The sequence below is a fragment of the Sipha flava genome, unplaced genomic scaffold, assembly GCF_003268045.1.
Source record: "Sipha flava isolate LNK unplaced genomic scaffold, YSA_version1 3_pilon_pilon, whole genome shotgun sequence".
In the NCBI taxonomy this organism is placed as follows: Eukaryota; Metazoa; Arthropoda; class Insecta; order Hemiptera; family Aphididae; genus Sipha; species Sipha flava.
Window position 1 is genome coordinate 925,837 of NW_020273108.1, and position 16,870 is coordinate 942,706.

General features: G+C 28.7%; 1 protein-coding gene across 1 annotated transcript in view; it reads left to right on the top strand.

The window, feature by feature from the left end:
- Positions 1–13,899, top strand: part of LOC112688693 (gamma-butyrobetaine dioxygenase-like) — a 29,996-nt gene extending 16,097 nt beyond the window's left edge. The window contains exons 4-7 of the mRNA XM_025562017.1: positions 10,061–10,166; positions 11,515–11,717; positions 13,054–13,220; positions 13,735–13,899. Of these exons, the coding sequence (XP_025417802.1) occupies positions 10,061–10,166; positions 11,515–11,717; positions 13,054–13,220; positions 13,735–13,877 (619 nt within the window). The 3' untranslated portion in view covers positions 13,878–13,899. The remainder of the gene's footprint in view (positions 1–10,060; positions 10,167–11,514; positions 11,718–13,053; positions 13,221–13,734) is intronic.
- The last annotated feature ends 2,971 nt before the right edge of the window (positions 13,900–16,870 follow it).

The window sequence follows — 16,870 nt, forward strand, 5'->3', positions numbered from 1 at the left end:
CTAATGTAAAAAATCGACAACTATTATTATTATTCCTACAATAAACGGGAACGTAAATTGATATATTTACGGGTTGAACGTTTCAACGCAAGAGTATAATCAACAATATTAAACTTTACAGGTTTCCGTAAATTTATCTACAAATATAATCTGTAGAAAAAATCGAAAAAATCAAACATATGCAATTTTAAATTACAATGAATCTACCATCATGAGGGAATAGAAACCCCATTAACTTCTACTATCACTGAATTACGTTATACGAGCAAATAAAGTAAATATAATCATAACACAAAAAGTGATTAACGAAAATAGATTGCTGAAGACTAGTGTCCGACATGTAGTGAATATTATATTTAAACTAAAAATATAATAATCGAAATTTTATAGCTTCAGATACTAAAATATTGTATGCATTTTTTTTTTTAGCTATCTGTATAAAAAAAATCCATAGGGATATTCTACATTTCATGGTTTATAGTTCAACTAAAAAAATATGTGTGATAAAAAATTTTATAATAACATTAGCCAGTGCATAAACTTAAAATAAGACTAAAAGTTTATCTATTCCTTTTTTTTTTTAAAAAAAATGTAATTAAAAAAAGGTACGTAACTTTTTTTAATTAAATTTTTACATTGTAAAAATTACTAATATCTATTATAATAACAATAATATTAATAATTATAAAACACTTTATAAGATTCTAGGAATAAATACGAATACATTACAATAAATATAATGGACAAAAATATTACCGTGACACAATTGGGTCAAAATATTTAATGTCACGATTAATAGGTAAAATATTGGTTTAAACATTAAACGTTATCTAATCTGAAAGTCTACATTAATAAACAACATATTGTTTTAATAACTGAAATGAGAAGTTTATTATAATAATAATAATAAAAATAATATATTTTTTGCAACATCACAGATTTTATATCAAAAATATAAAATTGAAAATACAATTTATGCAGTACACCCGATAACCAAAGCTTGTGCTGAGGTAGCAGTTATTAAGAATTTAAATTAGAATAATATAAAATAATACATTTTGTATTAATAAAAAACAAAAATAGTATGTATAGTCAAAATATAGGAATATAGTAGAATTTTCTTATTATAGTATCATCATTGATTATTCTATAATCAATTTTAATATATTAAATAATAGTAAATAATTTTATGTAAATTTAATACATCTTGTAGTAAAAAATTAACTTTTTAGATAAATATAAAAATAAAAACTTAAACTTAAATTTAAAACTTAGACTTAAACATTTTAGAAAAATAGTAAAATTTACATAAAATAACCTTTAACCATAAGCTAAATTTAAAAATTTAATATTTTTCTGATATATAAATAAATTACTAACATTATTCATATTAATATTAAAATATAATCATAATTTCAGACCTATATAAAATACACTTTTTTGTCCATAAACTTTTACACAATTTGGTTGAAAATATAGAAAAATTTGCGTGATTTATTGTTTATTGAAATAATATGCTTATCCGATTTTAATTTATAATCTAAAACTAATCCTAGATATTTTATTTCTTGTATTTCTTTAATATTAATACAATTTGAAGGGCATAAACAATTTGAATTTGATACACATTTCAATGAATGGACAGTTAATTTGTAATTTATGAGAATATTAGATAAATTTATTTCAAAACGAATACATTTAGTTTTAGATGTATTCAATTTTATTTTATTTTTACAGAGCCTGAATTATAAATCATAATATCGTATTATTTCGTACGACCGATTTTAATGAGTTGACAATCTTTTCCGATATTTTCAAGCTATTTTAATCAAATCATTTTAGTTCACCTCGATAACCAATTGTTGTATTTATCACCTACAATATCACGTATAACCGGAAAATTTCTGCACAAATAAAACGTATCGCTTATATTATAATAATATTTTGTATAATTATGTCAATTGAGTTGCTGTATTTTCGCCACTTGTTAAGCAGCAGATTTTTTGTACCGACATAAGTAGGTCTGCATTTGTCTGAGACGTATCGTTCCACGAAATTAAACAACAATACGTCGAACCAAAAGACACTTTGTTCTGAGCGTTGTTCTGAAAATATTGCAAAAATAAAGCATTTATTGAGTATAAGAAAGATAATTAACTTTATCAACATTTCAATGATCTTTGGAACGGAGACGTTTTATACATTAGCTTTTTTATTTCATTATTTTTCCAGATCAATTATTATTATTATATATATATATATATTTATAATACCAATTTTCCTGTTTACTAAAATAATTGGAACTCTTTTGAAAATTATAATGATGTACTTATAAATCTGCAATAGTAGCCATCAAAATAGGTATGCGCTTAAAAATGAATCATAATTATAACTTTGTACTGATCAAAAAATAAATTTACTCAGAATTAATTTAAAAACAAAACAATACTCTACAATATTTTTTAAATTTATACCAGATATTTATTTTATTAAATTAATCGTTATTCGTACTAATAAAAAACAAATAATTATTATGTTATTCAGTTGTTGAATACTGGTATCATTAAATAATTTGACTATTAACTCGGTTTAGTTAATAACTAAATAAAATAAAAACTACCATTATAAGAACAACAGTGATATATTCTAAAAACGAACGGTTTAAAATAATAATGATTTTACTCCCATTGACAAATAGAGCCATTTACGTTGTAAAATATTAAAATTGAATTGACGAATTAATGCGATTACGATTTGTAGAAAAGGGCGAGATGTGTTGTATTCATTGTTCATACATTTTCAGTAGACTGATCCGAATAAATAAAAAATGTCATGATTTGTTCGTTTTCAATTTCGTAGCAAATACACGTCACGTAATAATAAATATATTTGCATTGCATCATGGAAAAATTGTAAGTTCGAATAAGTTGCAACATTCGGGATGAGCGATAAGGCGAATAAGGTATGGGAGCGCATAAGGAAAATAAATGAAAATCCTTTGACGCAAGAGGAAACAGAAATTCATTACATTTTAATATAAAACTATGATAATTGTTAAAAACATTAAACAAAAAAGTCTATGAAACGCAAAGTCAACTTAAAAAAATACGTCTTTTCGACGTACTTCTATTGTAAAAATTGAACGTCTTGTGAGACCGCATCGGTTTAGATTGTACGAAATTTCGAGCCAGCAGATACCATTCGGCCTTATAATCATCAAAAAACAATAATGGCCTATCTCGAACGCGTTCGAAAACAAAAAATAAATAACACCGACTGCAAATCGGACGGGCAGGCGTATGGATCGTACGGCGCAGATACGAGATTAACCGTGCAGTAATGGAACCCAATGTATTTGTTTCGAAAACGTTATTAATAATACTTCGTATTCGGCTGGTGGACACGGGATGTAAAGGGATAATATCGTAGAACACGCTCTGCTGGACTTTGTAATTTTAATTCGAAACGTTATATTATTAATAATAATAATAATAATATACTCTAGAAGATTTCTTGAAACGTCAGACGTTTATAAATACATCGTACACGTATGATACGTTTGATGGCATCTACAGTGAGAGCTATGGGACGGTAGTTAAGTAAAGCTATGCCTGCAGGGCCTAAATTTTACAAATATTCGTACTAAATTTCAAACAAATGTTTGAACGTATTTGAACGTGATCTAAGATTAAATCCGAGAGACTACACCTTATGAAAATCATTGATTTAAATGTAATGAATAAATATATATGTATCTGTAAACCGATTCTATGCGATAATTGTTTATATCAGCAATTGTTATTGTCATTCCCATGAATTAAATTTAATATAAAATAAATAGTTTATGTATGAAAATAAATAAATAAATGCTTATCCAGGATTATTGTTATATTTTTAATGTATGACTGGTTTCGCATTAAAAATGTATCTTTAGATATATACAAAAATAATAAAATCGCAACTGAATATGAAATTTTTTGTTCTATTTATGTTTTATTAAATTACTGATTTTAAAAAAGATTTTTACATTTTAATCATTATTGTTTAAAATATAAGCGAATCAGTCGAGTATATTATTTTAATTTTTAATACAATAATATTAACAATATTATTTGATGAGTTGTGCTTTATTTTTATTTAATACGTTTATAGATTTTTTTTTTTTAATATTATTTAAATTCAAATTATTTATGTGGGTTGTATTATAGATAATAATAAGCTCGTATTGATAATTATGTTCATTTAATGGAATACGTTCAAACGTCCAAGTATAAAAAATTATATTTTTTTAGAATAAGAATGATTGGAATTATGTTGTATTATAGCATTAGTTTGTGTTAGTTTCCTGTGAATACTAAATTGAAATTTTTATTTATTATTGAAATAGTAAGATCCCAGAAAATGTATTTATTATTTATTTGTATTTCGAGTATAAATTGAATGTTTTTATTTATTCTGTTTAAATTTTTAATTACATTTTCTAATTGTCTATTTGAACCATTAATAAAAGTATCATCAATATGCCTGTAATATACAGGAACGTATTTAAACTTATTTCTTGGGGAGGGGGGGGGGTACTCAAATTGTTTCTTTAATTCAGGCTCAACATTTGCAAGTAAAATTTTTGGTAATATTTAAATCAGGTAAATCCTTAATATTTGTGGTTTTAACCTATATTTGTGGTTATTTATATTGTTTACCGTTATGGAACATTTAAACGTTATAAGCAATTAAGTGTGTAACGCTATAAATAATTCAAACATTATTCAATTTAAGCGTTTAAACGTTATACAAATTTAAACGTTTAAAAAATTTTTCTATTACCGTTATTGACAGTTAAAACATAACGAACAATTTAGCATTTTGCGTTATTTAAATTAGTGCAAAATTTGAAACGTTTTCGATTGTAGTAGCAATTTAGCTATTTAACAATTAATACTATGTAAAAAAATATTATATATTTTAAATATTATATATATATATATATATATATATATATATATATATATGTGGTAAATATATTTGTGGGTATATGCACTAAAAAAATGTGGATATTCATCCTAAAATAAATTTTCTTCCTTCACTTGACAATTGTTATCTCTTGGTACGTTCGAAAAATGTAATTCATCCTTTGTAACTAAATGTTTATAACTTCTATTAAGACTATAAAATATAACACCACAAGATATACATTTGCAGTGCATTATAAATTGCATGATGCAAATTTAAGAAGCTAAAGCTGAATGTTCACAATCCATACTATTTTATTCAATGTTATTCACTACAGTTAACAAAATAGGGTCTAGGACATTTCACCGCGACCGCTCCGCCGCCGGACTACTCGCTATCGAGCTATTCGCTGCGAAGGGGACCTCCCCACGAAATATTATTACCAATTATGTACTTATCATTAAAGATTAATAAGCAACAATACTAAGGTTATGATATTTTTTAAAACCTCACTAACCGACTTTTTACATACGTTCATCCTTGATTGACACTCTTTGAATTGTGAAACATTAATTTTGATATGATCCTCAATTTAAATCAAGTACATTTTAACACCCCCACAGCTCCACAATAGAATTTGCAGCTTTAATTTCCGTTTTTTCATAAGCAGCTATGCGGCTTGCATACTTCTTTGCGGCAGAAGATTTTTTGTATGTACGATCTACGTTTACGGCTTCATATAATGTAACAAGAATTATAAAATAATGTTTTTCGTTTTTATTAAACACGTCATTATAAAATTATTTTTTTAATTTTCAACATAAAAAAAAAAAAAAACCTATAATTTTCTAGGTAGTAAAAATGGATATCCTTAATGGAATTCTAAATTATCACTGTTGAACCATTGATTATAACACAATGAATTAGGTATTAATTAAATTGATTAATACATAGAAGTAAGACTCCTCGTAACCCCAGCATACAACATAGGTTAGGTAGATAAGTAGGTAAGTACCTATGATTTATTTGGTGACGAGGTGACTATTGACCGTGGTATTATATACATCATTATGAGATACTTATAATATATCACTGTACAATGATTTTTAACTGTTTCAACAATGAAATAAATAAACAACTAAAACACACAGAAATTATAGTAAAAGTTAATGTTGAAAGGTTAAAATAATCGCATTGAACTATTTTAATACAACTGGCACTACTGTTATTTTTTCAACCTAACAATTATAATGTATTCGTAGTTAATTTATCCCACTACTCAATAATATTATTATTTACTATACAAACCTTTATGGTAATTATTTTGTATTGTCAATTATATTATGTTACAAAATTATATACGTTTATATTGGTTAATTAATACATACAATATGGTTCGCCGAATCGACCAGTGTGGCTCCGATAAGGCTGCACTTAGATTCGTATTTCTCCCGATCAGATCCGATCTGGCGTCGTCCGAATATCGGACGACGTCGGAAAAAAAACAAAAATCTTGATGTTAATACTAGTGCCTAGAGTTGAAACGAAGCTCTCGAATTCTCTATTTCCGACGACTCCCGACATTATTCGATTTGACGGCCGATCAATCATGTTTGTTTCCAGTCCGACGCGTAGTTGATAAAGTTAAAACTTGCTGAATTATAAAAGTTAACAAGTTGAAAATTAGACAATTTTTTTAAAAACAACGGGAAAAATTGACAAGGAGATGTTAATACAGCTTGTAAGAGATGAACCTTGTTTGTAGGACCAGAGGGTGAAAACTTACTACAACCATGTTATAAAATGTGAGCTGTAGGAATCAATTGGAACGGGTAATTCCGCATAGGTACACACGTTGTATAAAATTCTCCTTTAGATTGGTCTAAATTGAATTCATGGACCCATGTCTTTGTTCTACATTTCTTTAGAAGGACGATATTTTCCATCAAAAACCAGCACAAAAAATCATCATCAGAATCACTCATTTCGCTATCACGTGTTTACTGCAGTAGCTTCTACTCAGGTCCGTATTTAAAAAATTGGCGTCACGGGTATATAATTTATGCCCCTCCCCCCCCCCAAATAAATAATAATAATTTAACACTTATTATTTCGTTTATAATCGAGATTCTTTAATATTAAAAATAACTTTTAAATGAAAATCGTTTAATACTTTTTTTTAATTAACAAATTAAACAAATTATAACATAATAAAACATACCATTTTTTTTTTTTTTTTTTAATTAACAAATTATAACATAATAAAACATAATATTTTCTTTTTTTTATTGTTTTATTTTTTTTTCATTAGGTACATAATTTTTAAAATTAATTTTGCTAAAATATTTTGCCGCCTCTGAGACTTGACGCCCCCTGGCATGTGTCTACCCGTGCCACCCCTAAATACGGGCCTGCTTCTATTGCAGACTGCAGTAGAACGGTTAGACAGTATACAGTATGCAACGGATCACGTCGGGACCATTGTAGGCATTCATGTCTGACGTTATCGGATACCGATGGCCGGACAACGTCGGATCGGATCGGATCGGCAGAAATACAATAATTAGACTAATGCGGTTCATATCTTATTTATTGATGTTGCGGTCGTTTACCGATCGGTTCCGGATTATCGGCTAGCAGCAGAAACCATGTATAAGGGCTTGGTACACATGTGCGTTATTTTGACGTGCAGCACCGCTGCGTCATCGTAATTGTAATTAGGGGTGGGCCGATCTTAGAACCGATACTTGGTATCGGCCGATATTGGTGGTATCGGAAATATCGGTATCGGTTTATTTTCAAAACCGATATTTAAACCGATACCGCAAAACTACTTGTGATTATAATATCGGGTATCGGTTTTATCGGTTTGTGGTGTCAGATTAATTTTAGTATCGGTTCATGGTTTTGCCAAAAAAGTTGATTTTTTTATGTAATATATTAAAAATCAACTTAGTTTTTACTTGAGATTATAATATCGGATATCGGTTTTATATCGGTTGTATAAATCGGTATATCGGGTATCGGTAAAAAGTGGTATCGGCCCATCCCTAATTGTAATATACACACGTGCGTTATTTTGACACGCGGCACCGCTTGAACACCAACGTTTGAACTACGACAAATGTGTCGATACACTAGGCGAAGTGACTACTGATTATGGAAGTGTACAACCGAAAACTGGTAGTTTTTTGCGTTTTTAGTTTATAAAAACTATTTGTCGAAAAAAAAAACAGACGTAACTGGGTACATCTCTTTAAGTCAAATATGTTCTCTTATTTATTGCATTTTCTTTCTCATAAAATCCCTCGAAAAATTCACGGCAAATATGAATTCAATCCAATTGTTTTATTAGTCAGTCACGATTTGACTCGCAAATAAAGTTCCAAACTTCAGGGTAGGTACTTCTTTATTTCCGCAAAAAAAAATGTTCGATGTTAAAAATTTAAAATTGTGTGTTCAAAGCCATTATTACAAAAAAAAACACGCGCATGTGTATCAATCAATAAATCGCTATGTAATGAGATGCCACATTTACGATATTTTGACGTTGCGTTATCGGAGTAATTTTTGTCTCGTACGAGCTCGTACGATAACGTGTGGTGACGGAGACGTGTGTGTATCGGTCAATTGAATTATAAATATAACACCTCGCAAATACGATGATGTAGCGGTGCCACACGTCAAAATAACGCACGTGTGTACCGAGCCTAAACCATTATACCTAACCGATATTATTCACATGTCAATTATACCCATAATTGTTGTTTTCATTCGTGACAAATTGATTAGTTGGTTTAATTAATCAAGAAAAACATTATCATCGACCATATTTCATAATATGTAGTTATTTCTCCCAAGTTATTTAAATTACCTGATGGGTATCATTTAATTCAGTTAAAAAATTATTATTAATTGTTATGCTTGCAAAGCATTATAATACTATTATTACAATAATATTATAATACTTGAAATATTGGTAAGATAATTTAAATGTTTATAATCAGGCGTAATCAGTATAATGAGTGCCAGCGCTAGGGGAGGACAAATGGGACATTTGTCCAGGGCCTCGCGCTTGTTAAAGGGCCCCGTGATTTTTAATTATCATCTTAATACCGTGAGACACATTCACATTTTATATCGACAAATTATAAATCTATATTATGCCTATTATCAGTTATTTGGAAAATTATATCTAAATTTAGCCATAGTACGAATTACAAAATAAATCGTTATCGATACGACGAAAGCGTAATATTTTGACGATACCCGTCGAGTAGGCTTCCTACAATAAATAATAATATAAATATTTATTTTCTCTATAGTTATTGTTTAAAATTCGAAGAAAAACAATATTTTTTGAAAAAATCCTGATTTAAAAAAATGCTAGAATTTCGCCCCTCTTTGGGAACCTATAGGCTAACCTATATCCAGGGCCCCACAATACCTAGCGCCGGCACTGTTTATAATTAATTGTGGTTTACTTGCTAAAATCTAAAACAAGGAACTATATAACTGTCCAACATTTATATTTTATTTTTCTGATGTGTCATAATAATTTTAAGATTAATTTTCAAAATAATTATCAAGCTAAGATAGATATAAAAATACTAATCTAAATAATATTATTTAAGAACAAGTGTTCTTATAATATTTTCCTTTAGTAAAGTTAAATGACGTTTGTATTTAATAATTGAAATCCAAATCTTAATAAAAAAAAATAAGAGGTTGAGAAATAAAAAATTGTACCTTAAATCTTCATCCAATTTTTCGATCAAATTTGTTCTACAAAAATAATATAAAGAATATTGAATAATAGCGTATTTCGTTCTAAAAATAAACGATATAAAATAATTTTTAAGAAAGCAATAGAATAACAACTGCCATTGAGTAGTTTTTAAGTATTAGCCATAGTATTTACGTGTGCGCACAACAAACTCTAATAAACGTAATATTGTTTCCGTTGTTATTTTTATTCGTAGTAAGATAAAACATTTTAAACTTAAATAGTTTATCATTAGGAAAATTAACAAACAGCGACTTTTATTGGTATTAAAATAAATTTTACATTTGAAAAACTCAAACAATATTACCGTCTTGTGTTTTTTAGAAAAACTTTCAGAGTCGAAGCAAAGGACGATGCGACCAATTTGGCATATAGATCGACGTACTTACAACTTCACACAGATCTTCCGTACTATGAATACACACCTGGGGTAATTTTAATTTTATGATTATATGTTGTATTATTATTATTGTATAACTAGTAATAACTAAATTTATGTTATTTTTCGAATGATATTTTATTGATTCTTGATATAAACATTATTATTTATTCGGTATCGAATACAATTATGATGTGTCTAAGAGGAAGTTCCTGATAAACATTTTCACATATGAAACTCACAATTAAGATTATAATATTTTTGTTTAATTAATATTGTTTTGACACTTTAATTCGTGGACCATTGGAATTCAAAATGTTTTTACGATTTTAATATTTTTGAGAATAAGACTTATATAATACGTATATGTACGTATTTAAAGATAAATCATAATTTGAATAACGGTATTAAGGTAATTTATCTATTTGTTTAATTAATTCTGAGTGAAGTGGAAATTTGTTCAGTTAGCCTAATAGTTTTGCTGAAATTATTTTATGTATGTTGATTGGTATATGATATGTTATGACGGTATAAGCCGAATTCGCACGAGATTTCCATAAATAACTCTTCTTTAACTGTAATATGTAACTGCAGGATATTTAAATAAGCATTTTGTACAGTAGCTGTTTATTATAAATGTGACCACGGTGCAAAGTTCTGTTTGATTTCGTTATATTCTGTGAGTTGTAAGCTTCATTCGAAACTACGTTTAGTTATTAAACAAACAATGAAGTTAATCTTTGGTTATGATTAATGTTAAAAATGTTTTATAATTTTATTTATAGTAACATGCTCGTAATTGCATAATGTTATAGTTACAATGGCAACTTTTTTCAATTAATATAAATGTTGACTTAAATATATTAATAAATTGTAGATAATGAACATTGCACCTGATTAACCCTTCACTGAAAAACTATATACTATATAAAAACTATTTTTAAATATTTTTTCACTCAATTTAATGAATATTATAGTTTAAGGATATTAATTCAAAATAATAGTACAAAGTGGATAGAAAAACGATATTATTCATAAGATCGTATTTTTTAAACGTGAAGATGCTAAATAAATGTTCGGAAATTAAAATCAATTATGTTGCGCTTCGCAAAATTGTAAGAACTAGAATGAAATTATTTCAAAAAACTCAGAATCGGTTTTTGACAGTTATGATTTATTATTGCTTTCGAGTACAAACAAATAACCCCAATGGAACTTTCGTTCCGTATAAACTGTCTATAGGTATAAAGCGTATTTTTTCATTTGTTTTTTTTTTTGAGTCCGAAGTATATATACTTCGGTATATAAACTAGTATATAGTTGTTGTTTACCAAACATTCGAATCAAAATCGCTATAATAAACGTTTTCAATTAAAACGCGTTCGTTTGATAAATAAAGGTGATTCTGCTGCACTGTATAATCCAACCGGAGTCCAGTGGCGGTGAAAACGAGGTGACCGATGGGCTCTTCGTGTGCGAACGATTGAAGGAAATCAATCCGAACCGCTATAAGGCTTTGTCCACGATACCCGTGAGGTGGATTGATCACGGACACGATAACGGCTACAACTTCCATAACATTCACCACGCTCCTGTGATTTGGTGAGTACCTCAAAATTATTGCGCCCGATAAGTATACGCGTGTACTACGAGCACGCGACACGTCATTCGGATGATTTACAAAGCCGCGGTACGCCATCTAAATCATAAGCTTTTGAATAATTAATCTTCAAATACTGCCCATTAAGGAGATAGTACGGAGACACCGTTCAACGGCAGTGTCGCACGAACGCGGAATGATGAACGTTTATAAGATACACGTTTTGAAACATTTTTCGCGTACCACGTAAGAAATATTTAAATTTTAGACACATTTGGTGCCGTAACATTTATTTTTCACGAAACCTTGCGTGGAATACGTCCGGGTTATACTGTTCTAACTCTAGGTGATGAACAATACATCTTGTTCAACTTAATAGATAAAAAAAAAAACAATTCGACTTGTGTTCGAACGTACGCCCGAAGTATATTTTCGTGCGAGTACGCATATTATATAGGTACACTTACCTTTGTTTACCGTCTTAAAATTAGGCGAACAAACGTGTGCTTTATAGTTATGTCAATATATTTAGTTTTAGTTAATTTAATTTTAAACTGCCAACTAAGCGAATTATGTATAAATAAATAATTGATTCTGAATTAGGTTAATTAAAAAAACATTGATATTTTATCATTCGGTTGTTTAAAAATTACGAAATAATTTAATACACAAAAATATAGGATTTAGGTAAATTTTTCGAAGCATAAAACGAAAAACCATTATCAAACGAAATATTTTGTTTTGTATTATTTTTATATGAGTCATTAGTTACAGAATTAAAAATTTGTTTAAGTAGGTAATAACTAAAGACGGACCATTATAAAGTATACGGATAGATGTGTGATTACTTCTATAGAAAATCATATGTACTTGGGTCATATTATGACTTGAAATTCGAATGCGTTGTATAAGCAATCGTAATACAATATTTATGATGTACATGAAATGCAATACGATCTATGTTTGAAAACCCACTAAAATCTTGTTTCATTTTCTGTTTTGAATAAAAAAAAATTAAAAAAATGTTTAACACGGATCGCATTGTTCATATAATAGTATTCAAAAGTAATTACATCAATTTCGCAACGGCATCACGTGCTACTAGATTTATAATTCCATTCCGCCAGACATTATGATAACGACACGAATAGTTTATAACACACGCGTGCCAACAACATGTACGTAAGTCTCGAGGGTTTTCAACAATAATCGAAAAAATCGCATTCGCCTGGCGTGTACGTTCGGACCGTCCTGATTTATTATAATTTTTACGGTACTGTTCAACCGATACGTATGGTATTTAAAACTCATGGAATAATTGCTTTTATTTTTGTACAGCGAAGACGGCCACGGACGAGTGAAACGGATTAATTTCAGCGAACCACACAGAGATTCAACGTTTCCCGTGTCAATAGACGATGTTCGTATTTGGTACGATGCGATCGAACAGTTCGTGAAGATTGCATACGACGAAAACATCATCAGCACATTTAAAATGAAACCAGGTACGTGTTCAGAAAATAACTCTCAAATTGCTTTCGTGCGCGTCCGTTTATTTCGTTTAATCAACAAAAGCGTTTACGTATGAGTCAATATTGCGCGTTGTTATTCAATGCAAGCGTTTTATGCGATCGTACACCGTCGTTTGGAGATTTTATTACCGATGGAATTCTTTAACTAATGTTTCGATAGTTTTACCGTATAGGTCAGTTGTTGATCAATGTTTTTCAAACACGTGTGTCGCGATCATTCTCTAGGAGTACCTACTGCAATTTCTTAAAAATAAATATGCATACGCGTTATGAAGTTTTGTTTATCTAACTTGGTGTAAAAATAATGAAATAATGACCAAAACAATTTTAAGTAAAGAAAATTTCTAAAATATTTATTCGTGCCCAAAACGAGTTAAAGATTTTATGAATAGCGCAGTATGCAGTGTTTAAAAAAATGTTTGAAACCATTGGTACAAATGGTATGAACGCATAAAAAACTGCTAACTGCTGTTATTTTGTTTTTCAGGAGACATTTTGACATTTGACAACCATCGAGTGCTACACGGCCGTAAAGGATACCAAGGATCTAGATTATTAATCGGTGGTTATTTAGACTGGGATTTAATTAAGTCTAGAACACGTGTACTGAAATCTCAACTGTCTAAATAAAATAATCAATGTTACTGCATAACTGTACTGTACCTTTATACCTTTATTCTGATACGGATACAAAAACAGTAGCGTACAAGTATTTATGATTTACATGATAGGATAATGTAAATATAATATAACTAAATATATAATTGTATATTTAATATAAATACTACTACTAATTATATAGCTAATGATGACATGTGAAGCCTGGTGCTAGTTGCAAAAAATATTTAAAAAATTGAATTCCTTCGGACCGATGTTCTTATTTTTCAAATTAGTTTAATGATGAGAATAATTATATACCAAAATGTTTGACATGGTAAAAAATACCAAAATACATATATACCTATTACAGGGGACAGATTTCCAGTCAATATTTTCTCCAAATGCGTATGATCTGTATGGTATTTTTGAGACGTCATCGCACTAAAACTGATTTTAAAACAATCGATAACGACAAAATATTTCAATTTTAAGTATGAGTACAACATAAAATATTTATTTTTTTAATGTATTTTAGTAAAATATGATTACCTTACGATTTTTTGACCAACTTTGTAAACATTTTTCATCCAATTAGTTTCATAATTAATTGGCGATTATATTTTAATAAGTTATAATGATTTTTATGTGTTCAAACATAGAAACATCGCATAGTACCTACATAAATTTAATATAAATTATCAGTCAAACTCAGATGAGTAGTTGTGATTTACATATTTGATTTGGTCAATGTCCAAAAGCTTTTCCGTGTAAAACTAAAAGTCAAAACGCCATTAAGCTCAACTCTCGGTCATAACAACCCGAGATTGACATTGTACAACTGTCAAACGCAATTAATCCTTTTTTTGCACCACTGCTTAATGATAAAATAATAATACAAAATACATAAACCTCAAACGAAAAAAAAAACAATATTATTCGTTCGCGGTACTTTGATACTACTTCTCGCACATATAAAATGAAAAATTGATTCTGTTCAAACATTATCCATGCATATATACCTGTATCATAATATTAAAGTGCACAATTTCAGTAGCTATTGCAATAACTTTCTGGGTGTCTGCTTCGTTTGATAAAACCGAGTCTGAACTTATAAACATGTTTAATCCACAAACACACACTCTTTAAACGTCTAGCTGTGACCCTTTTATGACTACTGTAGTATTATATGGAGTCTAAATTAAATTAAAGTAGACGGTAATATAATGTAATCGTATACATTTAAATTATATTACAGCAGTTGTACAGTTATTATTATTTTCATCATCGTTACATAACATAAGTAGTAAAAGAAAATACAAGTGTCGTCTTAGAATAAATAACATTAAAATAGTGTAATTTATGTGGTGAACGACCATTGTGTTAAATGAACAATTCATTCCAACGGACAACGCATCTTTTCGAGACAATGATTATTAAAGTTAAGTGTAAAGTAAAATCCATACGGATAAATTAAATATAAATTTAATTGTTAAAAAATGTAATGCAGCCACGATTCAAAAAAAAAAAACAATTCAAAAATATTCCTCTGACAAATACAACAAAGCTCACAGTATCTTAAGTATGTACCAATTAATATGAATTTTCATTATTTACAGCGTAGTGTAATATGCACGAAATAAAGAGAAATTATTTTCTTAAATGTTAGATTTATGTTTTTAAAGTAGTTAGTTTGAAAATTAATTTCTAGTTAAAAAAAGATTTTGAAAGAAGCCATTATAATATAATATACTGTATATATCCGTGGTGGATTTGAAGGTTGTTTTGAGGGAAGAGGGTGAATAGGAATATTTATGAGTAATGTATAAAGTACAATGAAGAATTTACCGTAATTTGAGAAATTTAAGAGCCCAAGGAGGGGGCGATCACCACGTCACCTCCATAAATCTGCCACTGGTGCATATTGAGTGCAGATTTAGTGCGTACAATTTAAAGCTCTACTTACAAATATAATTTATTAATTTTTATTCGACATTTTGAAAATAAATAACTAATACATGATGTAGTGAAATATTATAATTGGTATGATTATAAATGATTTTACTTATAAATCAAACTTGTAAGATTATTTTTGTAATAAATGCTATACAAATTTAATGACGCATATTGTTTTCATGAATTGTGTAAATTTTGTGTATTATGAATTATATTTATTTCACTTTTATCAAATAAACTATTTAAATATAATTTGTACTGAACTATTTATTCTAGAATATTTTTATACAATTGCAAGTAAAGAGTAAGTAGCTCAGGTATTTTGAAAATACTAAATGGTATTATTACAGAAGCTCAGTAGAAAATAGTAAATAATTATATAACAGTACGTTATTGATATAATAATTAACTATAATTGTATAATTCTGTATTTATTTTTTTATAAACAAACGAAACAATTGATTAAGTACCGGATTGAAGACAAAAAAAAAAAAAAAAAAAATGAAAAACACATGAAAATTTAATCCAAATAATTGCAACATAAAATTGAGATTGGTGCATTTCACGAGTGCATCGCGCGTTATTTCTGCTGTAGAAAAGACAATTTATGTTTTGAAAACCGAACGCGTAAAACATACTCGAATGACGACGTACAAAGAAAATAATATTCAATGTTCTGCGGGTATCCCACGAACAATATAAAATAAAGTTTATCCCGTGTATTTATATAACAATGCGCTGGAATAACGATTGCCCTTACTAGGCTGATAAGACCAACTCTGCGAACGATCGATATTAGATTCCGAACGAGCGACGTGGGTTTTATATTATTATTGGGTTGGCGAGATGGAATATTTTTTTATTTTACTATTCCTAGTAAGTACGTATTCCGTACGGCAACCCAAAAGGGGTATACGAATATAATTCAGCGACAGTTGAGAATGACTTGAAATTTTTCGACCGCGAACAAATAATGTGAAACAATTTTCCGAAATCAAATTTGTTAATATTACTTTTACCGTCCCGGCTCTACTGTACAGAGACTGAACAGTGGGTACGCTTCGACGACG